This window comes from Pleurodeles waltl, chromosome 4_1 (assembly GCF_031143425.1).
Source record: "Pleurodeles waltl isolate 20211129_DDA chromosome 4_1, aPleWal1.hap1.20221129, whole genome shotgun sequence".
Taxonomy (NCBI): Eukaryota; Metazoa; Chordata; class Amphibia; order Caudata; family Salamandridae; genus Pleurodeles; species Pleurodeles waltl.
In genome coordinates this window covers 786,155,190-786,183,013 of record NC_090442.1, presented here as the reverse complement: position 1 = coordinate 786,183,013, position 27,824 = coordinate 786,155,190, and the positions used below count along the sequence as shown (strand labels likewise).

The window sequence follows — 27,824 nt, the reverse complement described above, 5'->3', positions numbered from 1 at the left end:
TTAGGGTATTCCGAGTAATCAAGAATACTAGTAAGTAATTCAGCATTAACAGAGAAATGCACACCAAGTATGGAGATGCAACAAATGTACATGTACTGCCCGACTTCAGAGCAAGATCTGCTATGAATCTTTCTGAGTTTACCAAACCCTTTATAGCAGTAGACATTGCGCATCACTGATAGGTGGGCACAGAGTGTCCCAAGTTGGTCACATGCGCTGTTCTTAGCCAGCAACAATGAAGGTATTCAATTGATTGTATTCAGTTTCCGCCTTCAAGGAGCACTGATTCAGTGTCAAGGAACTCATGAAGTCCGCTGATGTCTCAAAGCTGTCTGGGGCAACACTCTGCTAGTGAAAGAGAAATCTTTGCACTGGCAGTCTTGGGGAAATGCATAAAACACAGAGGAAGTGATCTTAATTGTTGAAGATAAGGTGGTCTCCTGAAAAAGGAGACCTTTGCTGACTTCTTAGATATTTAGAGAACAGTGCACCTATCATCAGTTTTTACTCGCTGAGCGAGCAACAAAACATAAGATTCAGTATTGTGGTTGAAGGACAGTGTGGTGTCTGGTGGGCTGGTTGAGGATGGAGTTTGGAAAGCCTGAAGAAGTTTCTATTGGCTCATTGGCCAAAGACTTGCCTTGGGACTCAGGGTATGCAGCAGAGCCCGGAGGCTCAGCTTTCACATGGAAACATGGCTATGGTGAAATTTTTTACATGAGCCACTTGGTGCACCAAAGCAACAAATGTAAAGAGTGTGGCAACGTCGGTCAGAAATACAAATTGCAAAATGTATCCCAACTTGGAACTATGATGATAGCAAGGGCTAAGGGCTGCTGCCACAAACACAGCTCAAGAACCAAACACAAATCTGCGTAAGTGAACCGACCACATATCCTGCTCTCCTTCTGTGCTACCTGGCCCTCTAGTTCTGAGAAGTTAGAAGTACTATTTGAGATCTATAAATAGCTCCAGCCAATTGTGTGGAATAAGTTAAACTCTAGAAGATTTGACACGTTCACTTTGCCAGCTGCTCTCCACTCATTATTGAACATGTCTACTTCTTTAACTTCATCATACAAAGACCTACAGGCAACCATCAAAGGAATCAGAAAGAGGTCAAAGGATGAGATTTGCTGCAGATGGTGAGGATTTTGGTGCTGAAGTCCTTGAATGTAAACCCATGCTAGCATCAATGAGTATGGAGAAATGCAGCCCTTGAGAGCAACATGAGAGGCATAATTCTTCTGCAGTCATCAGATGGGGGTTCCAGGAGCAGCTCCACCACAAGTTCTGCCACTGGGCTCAAAAGGTAGTCTAGGTTGCAGACCCTGTCCTAGCCAAAGTTTCATAGCACAGATACTTCCTTAACATCTTGCTAAGCTGGAGGTGTCATAGAAGAAACAGGCAGCTTCTGAAAGTGTCAGGCAGCTGAAAGCTTCCATCTCGTTCAACCTCCTCAGGTTGTGGGCATCACAGCCCAGCCACTTTCCATTTTGTTCACATCGGGCCTCAAGGCTACTCTTGATCCTAGGGCTTGTGTAGCTCCACCACAAGAGCCAACAAATAGTTCCTGTCCATTGCTTTTAGCATGTTTTAACCACAATGATCAGAAGCTCAGTGGATTCCTGAAGCTCAAAGGATTGCTGACACATACAACTTCTTTCTCTAAACAGCTACTTTTCTGGGTGAAATCCACCTTCTTTCCCATCTCCACAAATAAGGGATAATTGCATTTATAATGTATTGGTAAGCTAGTGTACGAAGTTGGCTCTGTATGCACTATTTCGAAGTGAGGAATAGTATGCACAGAGTCCAAGGGTTCCCCTTAGAGGTAAGATAGTGGCAAAAATAGATAATACTAATGCTCTATTTTGTGGTAGTGTGGTCGAGCAGTAGGCTTATCAAAGGAGTAGTGTTAAGCATTTGTTGTACATACACACAGGCAATAAATGAGGAACACACACTCAGAGACAAATCCAGGCCAATAGGTTTTGTTATAGAAAAATATCTTTTCTTAATTTATTTTAAGAACCACAGGTTCAAATTCTACATGTAATATCTCATTTGAAAGGTATTGCAGGTAAGTACTTTAGGAACTTTGAATCATTACATTAGCATGTATACTTTTTACATAAAACACAATAAGCTGTTTTAAAAGTGGACACAGTGCAATTTTCACAGTTCCTGGGGGAGGTAAAGTTTTGTTAGGTTTCACAGGTAAGTAAGTCACTTACAGGTTTCAGTTTTTGGTCCAAGGTAGCCCACCGTTGGGGGTTCAGAGCAACCCCAAAGTCACCACACCAGCAGCTCAGGGCCGGTCAGGTGCAGAGGTCAAAGAGGTGCCCAAAACACATAGGCTTCAATGGAGAGAAGGGGGTGCCTCGGTTCCAGTCTGCCAGCAGGTAAGTACCCGCGTCTTCGGAGGGCAGACCAGGGGGGTTTTGTAGGGCACCGGGGGGGACACAAGTCAGCACAAAAAGTACACCCTCAGCAGCGCGGGGGCGGCCGGGTGCAGTGTGCAAACACGCGTCGGGTTTACAATGGTTTTCAATGAGAGACCAAGGGATCTCTTCAGCGTTGCAGGCAGGCAAGGGGGGGGCTCCTCGGGGTAGCCACCACCTGGGCAAGGGAGAGGGCCTCCTGGGGGTCACTCCTGCACAAGAGTTCCGTTCCTTTAGGTGCTGGGGGCTGCGGGTGCAGGGTCTTTTCCAGCCGTCGGGAAATGGAGTTCAGGCAGTCGCGGTCAGGGGGAGCCTCGGGATTCCCTCTGCAGGCGTCGCTGTGGGGGCTCAGGGGGGCCAACTTTGGTTACTCACGGTCCCGGAGTCGCCGGAGGGTCCTCCCTGAGGTGTTGGTTCTCCACCAGTCGAGTCGGGGTCGCCGGGTGCAGTGTTGCAAGTCTCACACTTCTTGCGGGGAGTTGCAGGGGTCTTTAAATCTGCTCCTTTGAAACAAAGTTGCAGTCTTTTGGAGCAGGGCCGCTGTCCTCGGGAGTTCCTTTTTTTTCTTGAAGCAGGGCTGTCCTCTGAGGATTCAAAGGTCGCTGGTCCTTTGGAAAGCGTCGCTGGAGCAGGTTTCTTTGGAAGGCAGGAGACAGGCCGGTAGGACTGGGGCCAAAGCAGTTGGTGTCTTCTGTTCTTCCTCTGCAGGGGTTTTTCAGCTCAGCAGTCTTCTTCTTCTTGTAGGTTTCAGGAATCTAAATTCTTAGGTTCAGGGAAGCCCTTAAATACTAAATTTAAGGGCGTGTTTAGGTCTGGGGGGTTAGTAGCTAATGGCTACTAGCCCTGAGGGTGGGTACACCCTCTTTGTGCCTCCTCCCAAGGGGAGGGGGTCACATCCCTAATCCTATTGGGGAATCCTCCATCTGCAAGATGGAGGATTTCTAAAAGTTAGAGTCACTTCAGCTCAGGACACCTTAGGGGCTGTCCTGACTGGCCAGTGACTCCTCCTTGTTGTTCTCATTATTTTCTCCGGCCTTGCCGCCAAAAGTGGGGGCCGTGGCCGGAGGGGGCGGGCAACTCCACTAGCTGGAGTGTCCTGCGGTGCTGGAACAAAGGGGTGAGCCTTTGAAGCTCACCGCCAGGTGTTACAGCTCCTGCCTGGGGGAGGTGTTAGCATCTCCACCCAGTGCAGGCTTTGTTACTGGCCTCAGAGTGACAAAGGCACTCTCCCCATGGGGCCAGCAACATGTCTCGGTTGTGGCATGCTGCTGGAACCAGTCAGCCTACACAGATAGTCGGTTAAGGTTTCAGGGGGCACCTCTAAGGTGCCCTCTGGGGTGTATTTTACAATAAAATGTACACTGGCATCAGTGTGCATTTATTGTGCTGAGAAGTTTGATACCAAACTTCCCAGTTTTCAGTGTAGCCATTATGGTGCTGTGGAGTCCGTGTTTGACAGACTCCCAGACCATATACTCTTATGGCTACCCTGCACTTACAATGTCTAAGGTTTGGCTTAGACACTGTAGGGGCACAGTGCTCATGCACTGGTGCCCTCACCTATGGTATAGTGCACCCTGCCTTAGGGCTGTAAGGCCTACTAGAGGGGTGACTTATCTATACTGCATAGGCAGTGTGAGGTTGGCATGGCACCCTGAGGGGAGTGCCATGTCGACTTACTCGTTTTGTTCTCACCAGCACACACAAGCTGGTAAAGCAGTGTGTCTGTGCTGAGTGAGGGGTCCCTAGGGTGGCATAAGATATGCTGCAGCCCTTAGAGACCTTCCCTGGCATCAGGGCCCTTGGTACCAGGGGTACCAGTTACAAGGGACTTACCTGGATGCCAGGGTGTGCCAATTGTGGAATCAAAAGTACAGGTTAGGGAAAGAACACTGGTGCTGGGGCCTGGTTAGCAGGCCTCAGCACACTTTCAATTCAAAACATAGCATCAGCAAAGGCAAAAAGTCAGGGGGTAACCATGCCAAGGAGGCATTTCCTTACAGCTAGTTAATGTTCAGTTCAAATGCCTTGAGGAATGGCTGCTCTCCGGCTTCAGAGAGGGTTTTGAATATCAGCATGTTTGCTGTTCTGAAAGGGACAGAGGATGAATAAGCCCAACACTATTGATAGCAATCAGCGAAGCATCTGAAGAAGCAGCCATAAGGGTCTGTGAATCACATAGAGGTGGCCCAGTTTATCCCTACGGTACACCTAAAAAGTCCTCGAAAGTCCCTCTCCAAAATAAGATCGGTCCTAAGAACTACAACACACAGTAGAATTACTTTTGGGTAGATAAAATGGATACTTTCCTCAAAGAATCAATGAAATTACATTGCATTGCCTTGTAGATTAATAAAATGCTATAGAAATACAGTGAGGCGGAGGGGGACGAGAGAGGTAAGCTTCAGCTTTGTCCACGTTCTTGAAAGATCTCAGTTGGGCATTCAGTTTTAATCTCCGAATTCCTCCAATTTACAACCTGGTTTATGATTCCATAAAATGTACCAGTCTATATCAAGCTGTGACTCTCACTAATTCATGAGGTTCTTCAGAGTCTGTGCTTAAGGAACTAAGGCAACTGGAATAAAAGTAAGAGCTGGACAATATTAAACATGGGAATTGATTTAGACTGGCTCCATGTAGTGCACCTGGATGCTGGAGAGCCAAGTAAGGCGGTTGAGTCAGATGGGCAACAGTTTTACAGATCAGTTTATGAGATGCTAGGAAAAGATTGTGTGTTATTCGTTGCTGATCATTAACAAATGTGCCAGTGGGGTGATAGTAATAGGGCTTTGAGGTTTCAAGGATGTGGCAGTAAGAGATCTTTCAACGTAATGTGCACAGATTCACAATTCTAGGAAAAAGACAACTAAGATGTGTCATGTACCACTTGCTAGGAGGCATTATTATCTCCTTGGCTGATGGAAGGAGGGTGTTGAAATAACATGCAATGAGTTTCCTTCCGTTTTTTGATCTTGTCTATTGAAAGCTTTCACACATCATCTACAATGCAATACTTATAATTAGTTTTGGGTCGGCTCCTTATTTAGGCAATAACGTCTATGTCAAGTTCTCCCTATTCTTTCTTTTGTCTTGTGCATGGAGCATAGAGTTGTTACATTTATTTTGACTGGAATAGCTGTGTCCTTCCACTTCTGACATTAAGGAACTATGTTTTCATATGTCGTTTAGCTCTCTCTTTCCCTTCATAAGCTCCCGTCTCCTAGCCATTGCTCCACCACTTCACTGGCTTTTTTTATAAAAAAAATAATAAAATCCCCAATTAGTGGTTATGCACCAACAGCAATCTTGAAATAGGTATTCTCAATGTAAAATAATTCCAGGACAGCTGCCCATGTGTGCATGCGTTGTTATGCACAAGCAGGCATTTTGATATTTTTCCCTTTTTTAATCAAAGCTAAAGGAAATAAGCATTGGCAAGGCCAATAGCTAAGCACTACCATTTTTAAGACAAGACTTATTGCCAATGTTTATTCGTGAAGGTGGTAAGTGTTTCCTTGTTTGACAAGTATATGCTTATCGGTGGGTATTCTGTTTAACCATGTGATCAAATGCTAAAAACATGGTATACTCATTGAGGCAACCTGTTCTTTCAGCTTCACGAGGCAAGACAAGCATCTTTTGAAAAGACTTTTTACACAGGGGAAAAAAATGACAAATGGAAAAATCTCGCAGGATGCCTAGACAGCGCAGGATGCTTAGACAGCACAGGATTTGAACTTTGCATCATTTGAATTCCAAAAACAAGGGAATATATGTTATGCTGGGACCATGAGCATTTAAGATCCCTAGCTGGAATGCCAATCTATTTAAGCATGAGCCTTGTTTCTGCTTTGAATGAATGTGAATGGAACATTTGCCCATATTCTGTGAAATTCTATCTTGGTCCTTGAGATACTTTCTTACTCCCTGTTGATAGTCTACCTCTTCCTTCTTAATTCTTAATGTTACCAAGGAAAAAGTTATTTAGTTTTAGATAATCTCTACAAGAAAGAGCATTAGCAGATGCCTCATCCTGTACATCTTTCCCAGGCATCAGAATAGATCCAGAAAAGTTTTCAGCAGCACCCCTTGCGCTCCAGTAAGTGGTGCAGAGCCGCTCCGCACTGACGTCGTTTCACTCCTGAAATGACTTGCGGGACCCATAAAGGCGCTAACCATGGGCGCTGATGTTAGCTACTTTTGAGGCTGTTAAGGCCCCCAGACGCAGAATCCCAGCAGCAAATTGATCTTGACCAGTTTGCAGAATCCTAAACTTGAGATCTTATTATTGGATAGAGTCCAATTCACAGAACTGGGAGGTTAGGAGAGTTGATGAGGAATCTGCGTTCGTATAAAGTCTCTACCAGAAAGAGCATTAACAAAGGTAAGTAACTTGTTAATATGAGAGAGACTTCTACTGCAGATTCCTCATCTTTTGCATCGATACCAAAGCAGTAACCAACTGGAAGTAGGCCTGTGAATAGATTCAAACCAAAAAATTTAAAAGGACCGAGCAGGTGAAATGCCACTGTTGGCGAACCTGGCTATCCAGAAGTAGTGCTTCGTGTGTGCTAGTAGTGCTTCGTGAACGTATAAAGTGATGTCCACAAATAGCTGCATGGCAGATGTCCAAGACAAGAACTTTGTGCTCACACACTGGTGCCAGCTTTGCCCCGGTGGAACAAACTTGCACTCCTTACGGTGGCTGGTTTTTGCCAGTGCTAGCAGATCTGAATACCGAGCATGATCCAACAGGAGATAGTCTTTGTCTGAACTCAAGAAAGAGCTGAACATCCACCGGCAGCCTGATTTATGCCCAGGAAAATGTGGATTTGTAGAGGAAAATAAGACAGAGAAGTGTAGTTGCGTGCCACACTTTTCACTCCTATTTTTACCTGCTCTGCACCGTTGTGAGAACTATAGTAAAGTTATTGTTAAAAAAACAGTCATTTTGCAGGGACACTGTGGAGGATTTTTGGAGGATTTTTATCAGTACATTTCCCGCTTCCCACTTATTTACAGTTTCTGCAATCTGTTGCCTTTCCTCGTGGGCACATGTTTATTTAACGATTGCTCCAAGGAGGAGGAGGAGGATTAAATAAAGCATTCACCTATTGCGTTAGATGGTTATTTGTGCTCCTTGACACTGAAAGAGTTAATGCTCAGCACACATATGCAGGAAGCAAGCTCTCTATAAACTGTACCAATATGAGGTGCACTGTGCAGACAGTCTAGGTGTCCCCGATTACTGTAAAGGGCTTCCTTTAACAATCTCAAGGTGCTCTATTTGTGGTAGTGTGGTCGAGCAGTCTTAGGCTAATCAAAGGGGAGAGTTGGGCATTTGTTGCACACAGAGTCAACAAATGAGACACACACTCAATAAGGAAGTCCGACACCAACATAGAAAAATAACACCTATTTTTATATTAAGTTAGCCACAAAAATCTTCAGATTTAAGTAGTTACTTTATAAGTTAGTGAATTTTTGAAAAACAGAAAATACACCAGTCAGATTGGGGGCATGAGCCTCAAACGTGGTTTTGTTGTCCTATGACAGAAACCTACACTGCATAGTACACTTGCAAACGACTTAAAAGACTGTTCTTCTGGACTTAAAGTATGTAGGGACCAAGGTCCTAGAAAGCAGTTCGGGTTTATCTACCCTGGTTTGTCCTGGTGGAGAGGCACTTCCAGCGGATGTAGCCTCGGATGCTACACGCTGAAGGTAATGGGGACATGGGGAAAAAGGCTGCAAGGGGGGACTGGGGAATCACTCCAGAAGAATCCAAAGGGGAGCTCAGCTCTTGAGGGTCTTGGGACCACAGAGACACCATTGGTCTCAATGGACTCGATCTGGGGGACTCAGGTGCATAGGTGTTTTGTCCAGCGAGTCAGCAAGTTTGAGGCTCTTTCAGTTCTTGGTGCACCTACAGAAGAGGGGAAAGAAACACAGCAAACTCCCCTAGAGAAATATTTTGCATTCTTAATGAAATAGTGTGCCCTCACGCTCCCTCAGAAGACACCGAGGCGTCGGTAGAACACAGAAATTAGCTCGCTTCGTTCTTTCAAAGGAAAATTGCAGACATTTACTCAGTTTTCCCTAATCAATCTTACAACTTCCAGGAAAGCTGTAGTTTCAATGCCTTGCACACAGCTAACCTAACTATGTTCCCTGCTCTTTCTAAAGGTACTACGCTTAATATTCTTAGGACCCTTAAATCTGTCTCTCCGCTTGATCCAGCTCCTCCAACCATTCTATTGCAAGGGATCTACGATAGCACCCATTCTGACAGATCTATTGAATTTATCTCTGACAGAGAATGTGCTAACTTCTCAGTGGAAGCACGCAATAGTAAAACCTTTGATCAAAAAACCTACTCTCGACCCTCTGGTTCTGAATAATTATAGACCTATTTCTATGTTACCTACCGTGGCAAAGATCCTTGAGAAACACGTAAACGTCCATCTCTCTAAGTTTCTCGAGGAAAATCGCATTCTTCATTCTTCCCAGATGGCCTTTAGGCCAGCCCACAGAACGGAATCTGCCCTGATTGGAATGAACGAGGAAGTCAGAAAACGTACGGACCTAGGTTTGCCGTCCGCTATCGTCCTGCTGGACCTTAGCGCGGCTTTCGATACTGTCGATCATGATATTCTACTACACAGATTAAGGTAAAATGGGATCTCTGATAATGTCCTTAAATGGTTTTCACATTTTTTGAGGTGAGAACATTTCAAGTCCTTGATCATTCCTTCCTTTCATATAATTTCAAAAGCCCTTGGGGAGTTCCGCAGGGCTCCTCTTTGAGCCCTACACTTTTTAATGTTTACATGATTCCACTGGCCAGAAGAGTGGAGTTTTTTGGACTCTCATTAGTGTCATATGCTGAAGACACGCAGCTTGTGGTATCCTTTTCCCCCACCCACGAATCCCTCACAGCTCAGCTTGGTCCCTGCCTACGGGCAGTTTCCAACTGGATGGAGACATGCAAACTCAAGCTCAATGGGGATAAAACCGAGGTTATGATCATGGGACATCACTCTCTCCCTCCTCAAGTTACCCCGATACTTGAACTGTTAGGAGATCTCCCAGCCCCAAAGAATCAGATTAAGAGTCTAGGGGTATGGTTAGATCCCTGGCTCTCAATGGATGTGCAGGCAAAGGAATTATCGTCCACATGTGTCGGAATATTCAGACTTCTTAGGAAGGTCTTTAAAATTCTCCCTTTCATTGCAAAAAGGCTCATCAGTTCCTGTATAGACTATGGTAATGCCCTATTTTTGGGCTCCCCAAAATATGTTACAATAAAAACTACAGGTGCTGCAAAACACGGCAGCTCGTCTCCTTTTCAACCTCCCAAACACCATTCAGCCAAATCGACCCTTACGGCCCTCCATTGGTTGTCCAGAGAGCAACGAATAAAGTTCAAGACGCTCTGTCACTTTCACCGAACCCTTCATGCGAAGGGCCCTAATCTCTTATACCATCTAGCCAGGTTCTATGAGCCAAGCAGACATCTCAGATCGTCTTCGGCAGCCCTAGCAGTCATTCCCCCTATAAAGAAAACCAAATGGGGCAGAAGATCTATGGCTTTCCTGTGTGCCAAACCTTGGAACTCATTGCCCATTTCTCTTCGGCAGACCAAAGATGAATTATATTGTCGTCGTCTCCTAAAGACCTGGTTGTTTTTACTCCTGTGTATTGATGCCCTCCATACCTAACTTACAGAGACCACTATCAAGAGCGCTAGGAAGCCTTAGTGCAGCCATGCGCTATACAAATTAAATATAACATAACTGCTGGCATGGAGCTGGCCTCTCTTGAAGTCCCTTGATGTGCAGGTAAGTTTTGGCAGTGGTGGTGTTCCAGCTTAACACAAACAATCCTTGGGACGTGCAACTGGCTGGATTATCCCGGGTATTTGTGCAGGGAGGCTCAATGACTGCATGGGTCAACAGGGCTGACCTCCTGGTCACTCAATATCCACTTCTTGGCGAGATGCTCACTTGGTGGCCTTGATGGTCATGAAAACAGGGGACCACACAGCTGAACGTGAGACCTGCTGGTGCAGGGAAGTGGCTTCTCCACTCCAGGAGAGATGCTGGCAGGTTGGCAAAGTGCTGGCGGGTTGGCAAAGTGCTGGCAGTCCTCCAAGGCTCTGGGTAGATGCACAGCTGCAGGATGAGTCGGGTCTTTTCAACTGTCAGGACAAAAGCAGACAGGCAGGGTTTTGAGCCAAGTCCACAGCTAGTCCCGCAGTTCTGCATCTTCAGCTCTTCTTTGTCCTCCTTTTCGTCTTGTAGTCATGCAAATCTGAGTTCCTGGTGTGAGGGGGCAACCTAAATACTAAATTTAGGGTTATTAAGGGGAGTGAAGGGTAGTACCAAATGGGTGAACTACCCCTGGGATCCTACGCACCCTTCCTGTGGGGAATGGGTATAACCCTGTCCCAGAGTTCTTGATTCTACGAAAACAAGATGTTGGAACCCCTTCTTCGTGCAGCACATCTAGCAGCCCACCTTACGGGTGTGACTAGCCTGGAGGTGCAACATGCCTACTACATAGCTAATTTCCTGCCTGTCCTGGTGCCACCTGGGCCCCAGATCTGGGGAAGCCAGCATCGCATATCAAAGGACGGTGGAGGCTTTGAAGCTTCCAGCCCAGATATGCTGATTTACTAGCCCCCCTGCTGGAGCAGGTGATAACACCTTCCACAGGAGCAGGCATTATGTCTGGCTTCTGAGAGCGCAGGCTTTCACCTCCAGGGGGTCAGAACCTTTTCTCTGGTGGCAGGGTGGCCGATACCAATCAGCCGGCACACTAGAAAACTAGAAGGTTTCAGGGGGCACCTTGCCCACTGGGTGCATGTCATAATAAATCCAATAAAGATCACATCTTTATTAAAATGAGGTGTTTGATAACATTATAGATGAACCTTTAGGTTACAGGGAAGTGCATCTGGGGGCTGGCAAACGGGTCCACTACCGTCACATTCAGGATATTGGTCAACTCTGTGTGAGCTACGGAGAGGGGTCTGCAGCTGACCCAATAACAGTCCAGCAACCACCACTGTAGATCTTTTGCAGTCTTCTATGAAACCAGGAAATGGTCCGAGAGGTCCCATTGATGATGGGCTAACTGAGACTTCAGATCTCACTGCAGAGCCTGCAAATGCCACCTGGCGTGATTGACCAGCAGGATGCAGGAGGCCATTAGTCCCAGCAGCCTCAGAGTCGACCTCACTGAAACCCAGGGCAGAGGCTAAAAGATCGGGATCATAGCCTGACTATATGGTCTCTCCTTTCTGGGGGAAAGGCACTAAACGGAACCATGTGCAGAATGGCTCCTATGAAGGGAAGTGTCCAAGGAGGAGTCAGGTATCACTCTGGCACATTGACAGTGAACCCAAAAGAAGACATGAGGTTTGCCATACTCTGGAGGTGGATCAAGAATGCCTTGAGCAAGCGCCAACCTCCCTCCCCCTCCCACCCCAAATCAGCCAGTTATCGAGGGAGGGGTAGACCTCTGAAGGTGTGCTGCTACCACTGCCATCACTTTTGTGAACACCCAAGAGGCAAAAAGTGAGATTAAAGGTAAGCCCAGAAATGGCTCCGGTCACACCATGAACCGCGTAGCATTGACGTGTACATGGAAATAGGTGTCCGGCAAAACACCACTATCCAGTCTCCAGGCTGGGCAAAAGTAAGCATCTTGAAGCAGCATGAAAAGGGAGTGAAGAAGGTGCAGTTCTAAAATAGGACACAGACCTCTATCCTTCTTTGGTACCAGACAGTAGCGTGAATAACAACCACTACCCATTTCTAGTGCAGGCACCCTCTCAATAACCCCTTTAGGCAACAAGCCTTGCACTTCCTGCAGTAAGATGGACAGCTGTCCCTCCATCAGTTGTGCAGAGGATGGTGGAGACACAACTGTCAACTTCTCGCTCAATGGAATCTGTGGTGTCCAGGCTGCAACAAATCATATATTTGGCAGCATCACGGCTATCCTGAATGGTCTGAGTAAGGATGGTGCGAAGGTCTTCTGGTAAACCCGGGAGAATCTGAGCATTCGAATTTCAGAGGGGACATGAGTATCAGCCCATCACGTAGCTGGCATTATCAGACCAGAATGCCAGACTTGCAAAGATAAATGCTCTCTTCCCAAAGGTTTCTACTCTCTTGGATTCCATATGCAGGGGAGCAGCTGGAAAAGTAATCTGGTTCATCTGACTAGTGGAAGCTTGCACCTCTAAACTTTCAGGAAAGGGGTGTTGAGATAGAAATGCCAGGGCACACAGGGGAGAGTGGTGGCTCTCACAGTTTGGCGATTTACAGTAGGTCAGGACATGGTTTGGAATGGACTTCCAAGAGGGTGCTGGTAAATGCCTCATTGAATTTTAGCAGTGGTTCTATACTGGTATGTATTGGCTGGAAGTCTTCTGTCAAAACATTAGATTTTAACTCAATAGTAGTGGCGGTGCCCGGAGGTGAGATGAAGCCAGAGTCCGGCCTCAGCCAAGTTTGCAGCAGAGCAGACTTGGAGTCGGAGACCACGATAACTGGCCAATCCTCCAGCATCCACATTTTAGGAACCAGCGTGGATCGTGGACCTATAGGTGGAACTAGTAAAGGTGCTGGAGAAGGACCAGTTATTGATTAGAATGGTCTAACTAGCACTAAGTGCAAACCCACCAGCAGTATCCCAGGTGGAGGGCCTTGCAGCACTGTGGGGACTGCAGACGCACCAGAGATAGTCGTAGGTGATTCAAAGAATAGGAGCATGGTATCACTGAAACTCTTCAGTCTGTCTCAGTGATGCAGACTGCCCCGGAAGCCCGGATTGTGTATGGACAAGTTGCAGGATGGGCTCTGACATCAACAGTCTTTAGGAGCGAGAGGCATAGCAACGCCCTTACACCAACTTCTCAGGAGAACAGAGTGGCGGCACAGGGCCAATTCCCACTTAGACTGGCTATGTGTATTCTTCGACTTACCCAAAGATTTGGAGCGCAAAAATGATGGCCCTCTGGATCAACATTTGCAACACCTGGACCAGAACACAACTGAGACTGACCCTGGTCTCAGATTGGTCACAATATGGAGGCTTTGGGTAATTAGCAATGTAACATTTCGTCTCACAGTCCTATATGGTCTTTAAATCATTTACACACAGTCACTGCATCCCTTTGAGTCGTGCCCGACCCCAGGCACCACAAGCAAATCTGGTGAGGATCTGTCACAGACATTTGAGGTAGGAATGTCTCCATATTTAATCAGCATTTCTGTCGCTCGCTCAGCACTACCTGTTGCTGCCCTGCAGGTGACAGCCTGCATGGCTCCTTGTTCGAGGCCCTCCTCCACCCACAGGAATTAGTCCGCGCCTCATCCCTGGTGTCCTTCAGTCTGTCTCTGCTGTCTTTCTGCCGCTCTCTGCGTTTTTCTCCAATTTTTTACTCTTCTGTAGGAAGCTGGCCTGGTGTGTGGTGGTTACCTCTGGAACTTACACCTTAAACCAGGTACAGGGTTCCCCTATCAGTGAAATGTAGGCAGTGTCTAGAAGCCAGGCTCTTTAGAGGTAGCTGTGGATGAGCGGCCAAGGCTTATTTAGGAGACATGCAAAGCTCATGCAATACCACTGTAGTAACACAGCACTTACACACATGAAAGAAAACACTCAGTGTTACAAAAACAAAGGTACTTTATTTTAGTGGCACAATTACCAAAATGTACTAGAGAGGCAACCCTCTGATAGGAAGGAAGTAACACATCAGTTTTGTCACTAGTAATCAGAAATATTCATAAAAAGTTAGAGAAAACAGTGCAATAGCAATAGGCAATAGTGATTCTAAGGGGAGCCCAAACCATATACTATTACAATGGAATGCCAATACAGGACTCCAACCTAGGTAAGTGGAACGTGTAGAGGGGAGCTGGAGGAACTAGGAAACCCCAAAGTTAAGTACCACAGTGCCCCTCAGCGACCAGGAAGAAAGAAGTAAGTTACTGGATTTTCCCCAAACCACCCAAAAGGACGAAAAAGAAGATAATGTTACACCCAAGCAAGACTGTAAGAAACTAGCGGTGGATTCCTGAAGAGGAAGACCTGTATAAGAAGGGGACCAAGCCCAGAAGTCACAGAAGTGTCTGGTGGGGGCAGGAGCCACTACCCACCAGTCTGTGGTTGCAGGAGTTGGTCAACGGTAGGATGAAGACAGTCAGCAATGCAGCCCTGGAGCTGGAGAAGAGTTCCTGGAGGATGCAGTCTGCATCCCACGCCAGATGGATGATTGCAGTCAGTCAGTGATGAAGAAAAGCCACCAACAAGGCTTGGCAAAGGCAGAAGTCGCAGTGGAGCAAAAGTGGAGCTGCCAGGGACCAGCAAGGTCCAGGAGGACTCAATCCACGGGGTTGATCACCTAGCCAGGTAACCACCTATCAGGAGGGGGCTCTGATGTCACCTGCCTGACCTGGCCACTCAGATGCTTTGAGAGGCCTGATTCCAACATGTTTGATACCAAACATGCCTAGGTTCAGAGTTACCATTATGTAGCTGGACATAGGTAGTGACCGATGTCCAGTAAACACATAAAATGGCGTCCCCGCACTCACGAAGACTAGGAAAATAGAACTGGAGTTTGTGGGGGCACCTTTGCTAGTGCAGGGGTGCTCTCACACACAGGTACTTGCACCTTGCCCCCTGGGCTAGGAGGGCCTACCATAGGGATGGCTTACAGTGACCTGGTGCAGTGAACTGTGGTGAAAAGGTGCATGCACCTTTTAAAGCAGGCTGCAATGGCAGGCATGCAGACACATTTTACATGGACGCCCTATGGGTGGCATAATACATGCTGCAGCCCATGGTTATCCCATGGTACCCCCAATGCCTTGGGTACCATGGTACCATATATTAGGGACTTACATGGGGGCACCAGTATGCCAAATGTGAGGTGTTTGTGATTTAAGTAACCATATTTAAAGGGACAGAGCATAATCACTGGGGTTCTGTTTAGCAGGATCCCAGTGAATACAGTCAAACACACTGGCAGAAAATGGGGGTAATCATGCCAAGAAAGAGGATACTTTCCTACATCATCCTTTTTGTCTCTTTTTCCCTTTTTTTTTGTTCATTTTGCCGCTTACAGTGCCTGTTACCTGCAGCTGCTGCCTCTCCCCCTCCTTGCGATGCGCTTTTCAGCCCTCTCGCTTCCCAGCTGACCGACACCTCCCACCTTCCTCCCCTTCTTAATGGCGGCCGCAGCGTGGTGAAAGTGGTAACTTACACTGACCTTTGGTCAGCGTTTGTGTTTCCCCCCTCGTGCAGCACCACCTGTTACTGCTGGTGCCCTGCGAGTGTGTGCCTGCCTGGCTTCTTGTTCTAGGCCCTCTTCCAGCCGAATGCACCCGCCTGCGCCTCATCCCTGGTGGCCTAGTGGTGGCCTTCGGTCTGTCTGTGCTGCCATTCTGCCCCTCTGCTTTTTTCTGTTATTTTTATTTTACTCTTCTTTCTTCCTCTCTTTTTCCCTTCTTGTTTGTTAATTTTGCAGCATCCTGCGCCTGTTTCTTGCTGCAGCTGCCCCACCCCCTCCTTGCAACAAGCTTTTCTGGGCTCTCGCTGCCCAGCTGACCGACCCTTCCCACCCCCCTCGCCACTGGTGTGTTGAGAGCATACTAAAGGCAAGCCCGTCTGTGCCTGTCCGCACCTGGATTGGGCCCAGCATCAGCGTACCATCCATCGGTACGAGGCCAGCACCTTGCACATCCTCAACACTGGAGGCTCCGCTGCATGCCACCACGCCTATCCGAAGGACATGGATGGCCCTTCTCCTGCCGCAACTGTGTTTTCAACTGCATTCACATGCCACAAAGCCCGAGCCTAGCTGGACACCTCAAATGCATACTTCTCAACACCCGCTCCCTCGTCAAACATGCAGTAGAGATATGAGAACTCCTTGGATCAATCACCCCTGATGTCGCCTTCCTCACGAAGACCTGGATAACCTCCACCTCAGCACCGGACATCGCCACCGCCATCCCAGACTACTACAAAATTGTCCACAAAGACCATATGAACCAACCAGGAGGAGGCATCGCCATCATTTACAGGAACATATTCTGCCTTACAACCATCACTGAGGCCCAAGCCCAGACAACCGCCGCAAAAACACCTACACTTCCAAATCCAGACCGACCCAAAGACCTCTCTCCACAGCACCCTTGTCTACAGACCTTCTGGACCCTGCCCCCAGTTCAGCAAAGCCATTGCCAATATCATCGCTCCCCACACCCTTGCCTCTATCGACTACATCCTCCTCGGCAACCTCAACTTTCACCTCAAAAACCCAGACACAATATCCTTCCTGGACACCTCGTCACCCTCTGACTCAAGCAACTGGTCAACCTCCCCACTAACTCAGCAGGACACACCTTTGACCCCGTCTGAACACCTCTGGACAGACCACCACTGCGTCTACTTCACATTCACCAAGACCAACATACACCACCACGCCCCCCATGCAGAAACTAGAGCAAGGTCGCACTCAGCCACTCCATTCCACCAGAGACCACAAAAGCGAAGCAAACAACTCAGCTCGCAATCTCAAGCACTAGATCGTCAAATGCCTTAACACCGTAGCCTCCCTGAGAAAACGCACAGGAAACCAGCACCGTAAGAAACCCAGTTGGTTAACAACCGATCTCCAAGATTCTAAACACATCTGCAGATGACTCAAATGAAAATGGAGGAACAGCAAAAACATGGCAGACCGTACAGCATACAAAGACACAGTCACCGTGCACAACCAATGCATCAGAGCCTCCAGAAAGACTGCTATCCAGGAACCCATCAGCGCCAATGAGCACAACAGCAAAGAGCTTTTTAACATAGTCAAGGAATTCACAAACCTCAGCAGGGATACCACAAACATCCCCCTCTCAAGACCTGTGTGACAACCTCGCCACTTTTTCAACTGGAAAATCCAGGATACAGACAAAGGGTTCGAGAGCCAAATCCCACGTCCACCGCTCACCAGCACCACCACGGACCCCAGCCGACTCTCAGCCAATGGACCCTCATATCCACAGAAGACACCTGAAAGCTCATGAACTCTATCCACTCAAGGGCACCCTCGGACCAGTGACCACACCACATGTTCAACTGAGCCAGCGCCACCATTGCCCCCGAGCTGTGCTGAACAATCAACCACTCCATTGAAACTGCCACCTTCCCGAATGACTGGAACCACGTAAAGATCAACCCGCTACTAAAGAAACCCTCTGCGGATCCCAGAAATATGAAAAACGAAAGACCCAACTCTCTTCTCCCCTTACCAGCCAAGGTAACTGAAAAGGCCATCAACACTCAGCTCACGGAATTCTTAGATTCAAACCACATCCATGACCCCTCCCAATCCGGTTTCAGGAGCAACCACAACACCAAAACTGCCCTCCTTGCAGCCACAGATGATATCCACACTATACTGGACCATGGACACATGGCTGCCCTCATCCTCCTCAACCTCTCTGCTGCTTTCGACCACCGCAAGGCCCTGGGGTGGATCCGCTCATTCCTCTCCACAAGAAGCCAGAGAGTCAGAATCCGGACGTTCTTCTCGGAACCAACAGAAACCTGCTGTGCAGTACCCCAGGGCTCCTCCCTGAGCCCAACCATCTTCAATATCTGCATGGCTCTGCTCTCAAAAAGCGTCAGACAGCTTAGCCTTAACATAGTCTCCTATGCCGACAACACGCAGCTAATGCTCTCCCTCACCAACGAATTATCAACAGCCAAGAGCAATATCCACAACGGAATAAGAGAAGTCACTAACGGGATGAATAACAGCTGCCTTAAGCTCAACACGGTCAAGACAGAGATCCTCATCCTGGGCCCCACCCCCTCCACCTGGGACGACGCCTGGTGACCAGTTGCCCTTGGCAGCGCCTCCTACCCACTGACCACGCACGTAACTTGGGCATCATCCTAGACTCCACACTGTCGATGACCCGCCAAGTCAATGCCGTCTGCTCGTCATGCTTCCACACACTCCGCCTCCTCCGGAAGATCTTCAAGTGGATCCCACAGAGGCAAGAAGGATGGTCACCCACGCAATTGTCCGCGGCAAACTCGACTAAAGCAACGCTCTCTATGTCAGCATCACAAAGAAGCTCCAAGCAAGACTCCAGCTTATTCAGAATGCAAGAGCCAGACTCATCCTAGACATCCCCTGCCGTGGCCACATCTCTGCCCACCTTAGAGACCTGCACTGGCTCCCCATCAACAAATGCATCACCTTCAAGGTCCTGACAGACACCTACAAGGCCCTCCACAATATCGAACCGGCCTACCTCAACCACAGCCTATCTTTCTACACCCCTTCCAGACAACGCTGATCTTCTCATCTTGCCCTCGCCGCCGCCGCCACCACCACCCCTAGAATCAGGAAGAGCACAGTGGGAGGCAGATCCTTCTCCTACCTCGCAGTGTAGACCTGGAACACGCTACCAATCCACCTCAGGCAGACCCCCCTCACTGAATCAGTTCAAGAAGGACCTTAAGACCTAGCTCTTCGACTGATTGGCACCCTCATAACAGAATTACTGCTGCTCACCGTTTTCTCAATTATTTCTTTCTGGCGTTCTTCCACATCTCTTCTTTGCTTTTCAAAGTCATGGAACACATTATTTGCCAAGGGAGGAGATGCCTGAAATGAAAAAGCAAAAGCCACAATTCAGCATGATGCTCCTCAAAGAACTTCTGGCACCATAAGGAAATTAATCATTATCATGAGCCATGCATTGTCAAGCATGAAAAGCAATTATTTTTATTTTATATTTTGATTTTGAGCTATCATTCTTCTGCCTGCTGATGAATGTCAGTATTGTTCTCTGCTCTGATGCACCAGAATTCAATCAAAAGTGTTTTTAACGCACATCATGCAGCTGAATGATAGAAGTACTGGTATTACACAGTTACTCAGTGTGTGAAAAACGAGATAAATGAGTAGGTCAACTACAACAGTAGTCTGTCATCAGCGATCCCTGCTGTTACACCTTGTGCATAATGCTTTGTTAATAAAATATTGGTGATGTGGTGTCGGGCCATGCACAGTTCAAGGCAAAAGACTAGCACAAAAAAAGAGATTAGTAATGAAGGCAGAATGTAGAAGAGGTTTTAAAAAAATTAGGTGGGGGGAAAAAAAGTAAAAGATCAAAAAATGTAAAAGACCCACCAGTCCGGTAAAAATTGCTGTGCACGGTAAGGAAAATGTCACTTACCCAGTGTACATTTGTTCGTGGCATGAGACGCTGCAGATTCACATGCTTTGCACATCCCGTCACCTAGTGTTGGGCTCGGAGTGTTACAAGTTGTTTTTCTTCAAAGAAGTCTTTTCGAGTCACGAGATCGAGGGACTCCTCCCCTTTCGGCTCCATTGCGCATGGGCGTTGACTCCATCTTAGATTGTTTTCCCCGCAGAGGGTGAGGTAGGAGTTGTGTATTACAGTAATAGTGCCCACGCAATGGAGTAAATATGTATGTACATAATGTAGTTTAAGGTGATATATTTACAAATTTACAAATGTTCAAGATCAACTTCGAAACGGCTACAGGCTCCCGGGGAGGCGGGTGGGTGCATGTGAATCTGCAGCGTCTCATGCCACGAACAGATGTACACTGGGTAAGTGACATTTTCAGTTCGATGGCATGTGTAGCTGCAGATACACATGCTTTGCATAGACTAGTAAGCAGTTATCCTCCCAAAAGCGGTGGTTCAGCCTGTAGGAGTTGAAGTTGTCTGAAACAAAGTTCGTAGTACTGCTTGGCCTACTGTGGCTTGTTGTGCTGTTAAAACATCCACGCAATAGTGCTTGGTAAACGTATGAGGCGTAGACCATGTGGCTGCCTTACATATTTCAGTCATTGGAATGTTTCCTAGAAAGGCCATAGTAGCACCTTTCTTTCTAGTTGAGTGTGCCTTTGGTGTAAAAGGCAGTTGCCTTTTTGCTTTGAGATAATAGGTTTGAATGCATTTAACTATCCATCTAGCAATGCCTTGTTTGGAAATTGGATATCCAGCATGACGTTTTTGGAAAGCAACAAATAATTGTTTAGTTTTCCGAATTTGCTTTGTTCTGTCAATATAGTACATTAACGCTCTTTTGATGTTTAATGTATGTAGCGCTCTCTCGGCTACAGAATCTGGCTGTGGGAAGAACACTGGTAATTCTACTGTTTGATTCAAGTGGAACGTGATATGACTTTCGGTAAAAATTTAGGATTTGTTCTTAGAACTACTTTATGCTTGTGTATTTGAATAAATGGTTCTTGTATGGTAAATGCTTGAATCTCACTTACTCTTCTTAGAGATGTGATGGCAATTAGAAATGCAACTTTCCATGTTAAATATTGCATTTCACATGAGTGCATGGGCTCAAAAGGTGGACCCATGAGTCGTGTTAAGACAATGTTGAGGTTCCATGAAGGAACTGGTGGTGTTCTTGGTGGTATAATTCTCTTTAGGCCTTCCATAAACGCTTTTATGACTGGTATCCTAAATAGTGAAGTTGAGTGCGTAATTTGCAGGTAAGCTGAAATTGCGGTAAGATGTATTTTAATGGATGAAAAAGCTAGCTTTGATTTTTGCAAATGTAGTAAGTAGCTTACCATGTCTTTGGCAGATGCGTGTAAGGGTTGAATTTGATTATTATGGCAATAATAAACAAATCTTTTCTACTTATTTGCATAGCAATGTCTAGTGGTTGGTTTCCTAGCTTGTTTTATGACTTCCATACATTCCTGTGTAAGGTCTAAGTGTCCGAACTCTAAGACTTCAGGAGCCAAATTGCTAGATTCAGCGATGCTGGATTTGGGTGTCTGATCTGTTGTTTGTGTTGAGTTAACAGATCTGGTCTGGTTGGTAGTTTGACATGAGGCACTACTGAGAGGTCTAGTAGTGTTGTGTACCAAGGTTGTCTTGCCCATGTTGGTGCTATTAGTATGAGTTTGAGTTTGTTTTGACTGAACTTGTTTACCAGATATGGAAGGAGTGGGAGAGGGGGAAAAGCGTATGCAAATATCCCTGACCAACTCATCCATAACGCATTGCCCTGAGACTGATCTTGTGGGTACCTGGATGCGAAGTTTTGGCATTTTGCGTTTTTTTTTGTTGCAAATAGGTCTATTTGTGGCATTCCCCAACTTTGGAAGTAAGTGTTTAGTACTTGGGGGTGAATCTCCCATTCGTGGATCTGTTGGTGATCCCGAGAGAGATTGTCTGCTAACTGATTCTGAATCCCTGGAATAAACTGTGCTACTAGGCGAATGTGGTTGTGTATCGCCCAATGCCATATTTTTTGTGTTAGGAGACACAACTGTGTCGAGTGTGTTCCTCCCTGTTTGTTTAGGTAATACATTGTTGTCATGTTGTCTGTTTTGACAAGAGTGTATTTGTGGGTTATGAGTGTGTCCCTCACTGTTTGTTTAGGTAATACATCGTTGTCAAGTTGTCTGTCTTGACAAGAATGTGTTTGTGGCTTATTATGGGTTGAAATGCTTTTAACGCTGGAAATACTGCCAGTAGTTCTAAGTGATTTATGTGAAACTGTCTTTGCTGAGTATCCCATTGTCCCTGGATGCTGTGTTGATTGAGGTGTGCTCCCCACCCTATCATGGAGGCATCTGTTGTTATTACGTATTGAGGCACTGGGTCTTGGAAAGGCCGCCCTTGGTTTAAATTTATATTGTTCCACCATTGAAGCGAGGTGTATGTTTGGCGGTATATCAACACTAGATCTAGAAGTTGACCATGTGCCTGTGACCATTGTGATGCTAGGCACTGTTGTAAGGGCCGCATGTGCAACCTTGCGTTTGTGACAATGGCTATGCAGGAGGACAACATGCCTAGGAGTTTCATCACCATTTTGACTTGTATTTGTTGTGCTGGATACATGGCCTGTATTACATTGTGAAATGCCTGTACCCTTTGTGGACTTGGAGTGGCAATCCCTTTTGCTGTGTTGATTGTCGCCCCTAACTATTGCTGTGTCTGACACGGCTGAAGGTGTGACTTTGTGTAGTTGATTGAGAACCCTAGTTTGTGGAGGGTTTCTATGACGTACTTTGTGTGTTGTGAACACCGTTGTAGCGTGTTGGTTTTGATTAACCAATCGTCTAGGTACGGGAACACATGTATTTGCTGTCTTCTGATATGTGCAGCTACCACTGCCAGGCATTTTGTAAATACTCTTGGCGCAGTTGTTATTCCGAATGGCAACACCTTGAATTGGTAATGTACCCCTTGGAATACAAACCTTAAATACTTTCTGTGTGAAGGATGTATTGGTATATGGAAATATGCATCCTTTAGGTCTAGTGTTGTCATGTAGTCTTGTTGTTTGAGCAGTGGGATTACGTCCTGTAATGTCACCATGTGAAAGTGATCTGATTTGATGTAGGTATTTAATGTTCTGAGATCTAATATAGGTCTTAGAGTCTTGTCCTTTTTGGGTATGAGAAAGTACAGAGAGTAAACTCCTGTTCCTTTCTGTTGAATTGGTACTAATTCTATTGCTCCTTTTTGTAGCAACGCTTGGACCTCTAGTCCTCGAAGAGCCATGTGTTGTTTTGACATATTGTGTGTTTTCGGTGGGACGTTTGGAGGGAATTTGAGAAATTCTAGGCCATAACCAAGCTGGATAATTGCTAGGACCCAAGTGTCTGTTGTTATTTCCTCCCAATGTTTGTAAAACTTGGTTAGTCTCCCCCCCACAGGTGTTATGTGTTGGGGATTTGTGACATGGAAGTCACTGCTTGTTTTGAGGAGTTTTGGGACTTTGGAACTTCCCTCTATTCTTTTGGAATTGTCCCCCTCTATATTGTCCCCGAAAACTTCCCCGCTGATATTGGCTCTGATAAGTTGGCCTTGTTTGTGAGGTTGTGGGTTCTGTAGTTTGTCCTCGAAACCCCCCTCTAAACTGCGTTTTGCGAAATGTGCCTCTACTCTGTGGGGAGTAGAGTGCGCCCATGGCTTTGGCCGTATCAGTGTCTTTTTTAAGCTTTTCGATAGCAGTGTCCACCTCCGGCCCAAACAACTGCTGTCCGTTAAAAGGCATATTCAGCACGGCTTGTTGTATTTCCGGCTTGAATCCTGACGTACGCAACCATGCGTGTCTCCTTATGGCTACTGCTGTATTTACTGTCCTAGCAGCTGTATCTGCTGCATCCATTGCTGACTGTATCTGATTATTTGGGATACTTTGTCCTTCCTCCACCACTTGTTGTGCCCTGTTCTGGAACTCCTTGGGTAAGTGTTCAATGAAATGTTGCATTTCGTCCCAATGAGCCCTATCATATCTTGCCAGCAGTGCCTGTGAGTTGGCAATACGCCATTGGTAGGCAGCTTGTGCTGCAACCCTTTTCCCCGCAGCGTCGAACTTGCGACTTTCCTTGTCTGGAAGTGGTGCGTCTCCCGAGGTGTGAGAGTTTGCTCTCTTGCGAGCTGCCCCTACTACCACAGAGTCTGGTGTTAATTGCTGCGTGATATATACAGGGTCTGTTGGCGGAGGCTTGTACTTTTTTTCCACTCTTGGAGTTATGGCCCTGCCCTTCACAGGTTCCTGAAACACCTGTTTGGAGTGTTTTAGCATTCCGGGTAGCATAGGTAAGCTTTGGTATTGGCTATGAGTGGAGGATAGTGTGTTAAACAAAAAGTCATCCTTAATAGGTTCTGCATGCAAGGTGACATTATGAAATGCAGCTGCTCTTGACACCACCTGTGTATAGGCTGTACTGTCCTCAGGTGGCGACGGCCTCGCTGGGTAACAGTCTGGGCTGTTATCTGACACCGGCACATCATAAAGATCCCATGCGTCGGGATCATCCTGACTCATTCCAGTATGAGTTGGGGAGTGCATCAGTGGTGGAGTGGCTACCGGTGATGTGTGCGTTGATGGTGGTGGAGATGGTGGCGGTGTTGTTTGTCTTGCCACCTTTGCCTGTGGCTGCTTGTCCTTTTCTTGAAAGGCAAGTCTTCTTTTCATCCTAATTGGGGGAAGAGTACTTATCTTCCCTTTGTCCTTTTGGATGTGGAGCCTTCTCTGAGTGTAGTCTGGCTCCATTGACTGTAGTTCTTGTCCGAACTTATGTCCTTGCATTTGGGAGGACAGTCCCTGTTCCTCTGTGTAGGAACCTGATTTTGGTTCCGAGGTTGGATGTTTCGGAATGGCAACCTTTTCGGTAGCCTTTTTCGGCTCCGACTACACTTTCTTTATTTTCGGCGTCCCGGTCTCTCGGTGTCGAACTTGCTCGGACCCGCTGTCTCGGGCTCGAGTTTGCTGTGTGCCGGTATCTCGACCGGAGTCGGATGACTTCGACACATGCGTGCCCTTTTTCGGTGCCGATGGTCGGTCACCTATTTTTCGGGTTAAGCCATGGCCTGCTGGCGGTGGCATACCCTGGGCTTTTGCGGTCTTCTCGTGAGTTTTGTGTGTCAACGTCTTACTCACGGTTTTAGGCATCTCTTTGGGATCGAGCTCTTCCGAGTCCGACTCCTGGATGGAGAAAGTTTCTTCTTCCTCCTCCAAGTGTCTTTGTCCTGTCGGCGCCGACGCCATTTGCAGTCTTCTTGCTCTTCGGTCTCTTAATGTCTTCCTCGACCGAAAAGCTCGACAGGCTTCACAAGTATCTTCTCTGTGTTCTGGAGATAAACACAAGTTACAGACCAGGTGCTGATCTGTATAAGGATACTTGTTGTGACATTTGGGGCAGAAGCGGAATGGGGTCCGTTCCATCAGCCTTGAAGAGACACGTGGTCGGGCCGACCAGGCCCCGACGGGGGAAATCGAAAAAACCCCGAAGGGCCACCGGAGCTCTTCAAAAGTCGGTGTCGATCAGTAGTAACTAACCCGATACCAAACGCAAACAATACCGTAAAATTTTCCGAGATTCTAACTATCTTTCCGAACCGAAACGCGGAGCGAAAAGGAACACGTCCGAACCCGATGGCGGAAAAAAAGTCGACACCCATGCGCAATGGAGCCGAAAGGGGAGGAGTCCCTCGATCTCGTGACTCGAAAAGACTTCTTCGAAGAAAAACAACTTGTAACACTCCGAGCCCAACACTAGATGGCGGGATGTGCAAAGCATGTGTATCTGCAGCTACACATGCCATCTAACATATGTATTACTTATATAGTAAGTACTATGCTAGCCCTAAGTACTAAGTGATGGCGACATCTGCTGCTGAGGTTCACAAGAAGGGGGTGTTGTGCGGTTCCTACTATGGTAATAAGACTGCGAGTTTAGAGCACCATACTTGGTGTCTACCACCAAGCGTGGGAGACTGAGTGAACTCCACACAGTTTGGAAGCTGTCGGCCTAACTCCTGGTTAGCGTGCCGTGCCTCACCCAACCCTAGAGAGGAAAAGGTGATTTGTGGCAACCAAAACCTGACACTCTGACTCCTCAGCGAAGTCTTGGAAGCAGATCATACTCTTCACTCAGGCAGGACAAGAGATGCAAACTGGATTTCAATGCATTTATTAAAGCAACAGCATCCTAGTATAAAAAGCATAAGCAGCGATAATAAGAAAGATGAAACATAGTAAGGTAATCATCGTTACAGCCAGTATAAAGAATGGAAAATGTCACTTACCCAGTGTACATCTGTTCGTGGCATTAGTCGCTGCATATTCACATGCTGTGCACATCCCGCCATCTGGTGTTGGGCTCGGAGTGTTACAAGTTGTTTTTCTTCGAAGAAGTCTTTTCGAGTCACGAGACCGAGGGACTCCTCCCATTTCGACTCCATTGCGCATGGGCGTCGACTCCATCTTAGATTGTTTTCCCCACAGAGGGTGAGGTAGGAGTTGTGTATGCTAGTAATAGTGCCCATGCAATGGAGTGAATGCGTATGTACATAATGAAGTTTAAAGTAATATATTTACAAATGTACAAATGTTTAAGATCTACTTCTGAACAGCTACAGGCTCCCGGGGAGGCGGGTGGGCGCATGTGAATCTGCAGCGACTAATGCCACGAACAGATGTACACTGGGTAAGTGACATTTTCCGTTCGATAGCATGTGTAGCTGCAGATACACATGCTGTGCATAGACTAATAAGCAGTTATCTCCCCAAAAGCGGTGGTTCAGCCTGTAGGAGTTGAAGTAGTTTGAAATAATGTTCTTAGTACAGCTTGACCTACTGTTGCTTGATGTGTAGTTAACACATCTACACAGTAGTGCTTGGCAAATGTATGAGGCGTAGACCATGTTGCTGCCTTACATATTTTGTTCATTGGAATATTTCCTAGAAAGGCCATGGTAGCACCTTTCTTTCTGGTTGAGTGTGCCTTTGGTGTAATAGGCAGTTCTCTTTTAGCTTTAAGATAGCATGTTTGAATGCACTTAACTATCCATCTAGCAATGCCTTGTTTTGAAATTGGATTTCCTGTATGAGGTTTTTGAAAGGCGATAAATAGTTGTTTTGTCTTTCGAATTAGTTTTGTTCTGTCAATGTAGCACATTAGTGCTCTTTTGATGTCTAATGTATGTAGTGTTCTTTCAGCTACAGAATCTGGCTGTGGGAAGAACACTGGCAATTCTACCGTTTGATTCAAGTGGAACGGTGAGATTACTTTTGGTAAAAATGTAGGATTGGTCCGTAGAACAACTTTATTTTTGTGTATTTGAATAAATGGTTCTTGAATGGTAAATGCTTGAATTTCACTCACTCTTCTTAGAGATGTGATGGCAATAAAAAATGCAACTTTCCACGTTAAGTATTGCATTTCACAAGAGTGCATGGGCTCAAAAGGTGGACCCATGAGTCGTGTTAAGACAATGTTGAGGTTCCATGAAGGAACCGGTGGTGTTCTTGGTGGTATAATTCTCTTTAGGCCTTCCATAAACGCTTTTATGACTGGTATCCTAAATAATGAAGTTGAGTGCGTAATTTGCAGGTAAGCTGAAATTGCCGTAAGATGTATTTTAATGGAAGAGAAAGCTAGTTTAGATTTCTGCAAATGTAGTAAGTATCCTACTATCTCTTTTGCAGATGCGTGTAAAGGTTGAATTTGATTATTATGGCAGTAATAAACAAATCTTTTCCACTTATTTGCATAACAGTGTCTAGTGGTAGGTTTTCTAGCCTGTTTTATGACCTCCATACATTCCTGTGTGAGGTCTAAGTGCCCGAATTCTAGGATTTCAGGAGCCAAATTTCTAGATTCAGCGATGTTGGATTTGGATGTCTGATCTGTTGTTTGTGTTGTGTTAACAGATCTGGTCTGTTTAGCAGTTTGATATGAAGTACTACTGAAAGGTCTAGTAGTGTTGTGTACCAAGGTTGCCTTGCCCATGTTGGTGCTATTAGTATGAGTTTG

General features: G+C 46.5%; 1 protein-coding gene across 2 annotated transcripts in view; it reads right to left on the bottom strand.

Moving 5' to 3' along the window:
• LOC138288176 (zinc finger protein 546-like) overlaps positions 1-27,824 on the bottom strand; it is a 689,754-nt gene that overhangs the window by 122,323 nt on the left and 539,607 nt on the right. For both annotated transcript variants that reach the window (XM_069229499.1, XM_069229500.1), the window contains exon 23: positions 19,054-19,146. In XM_069229499.1, coding sequence (XP_069085600.1) covers positions 19,054-19,146 — 93 coding nt within the window. The remainder of the gene's footprint in view (positions 1-19,053; positions 19,147-27,824) is intronic.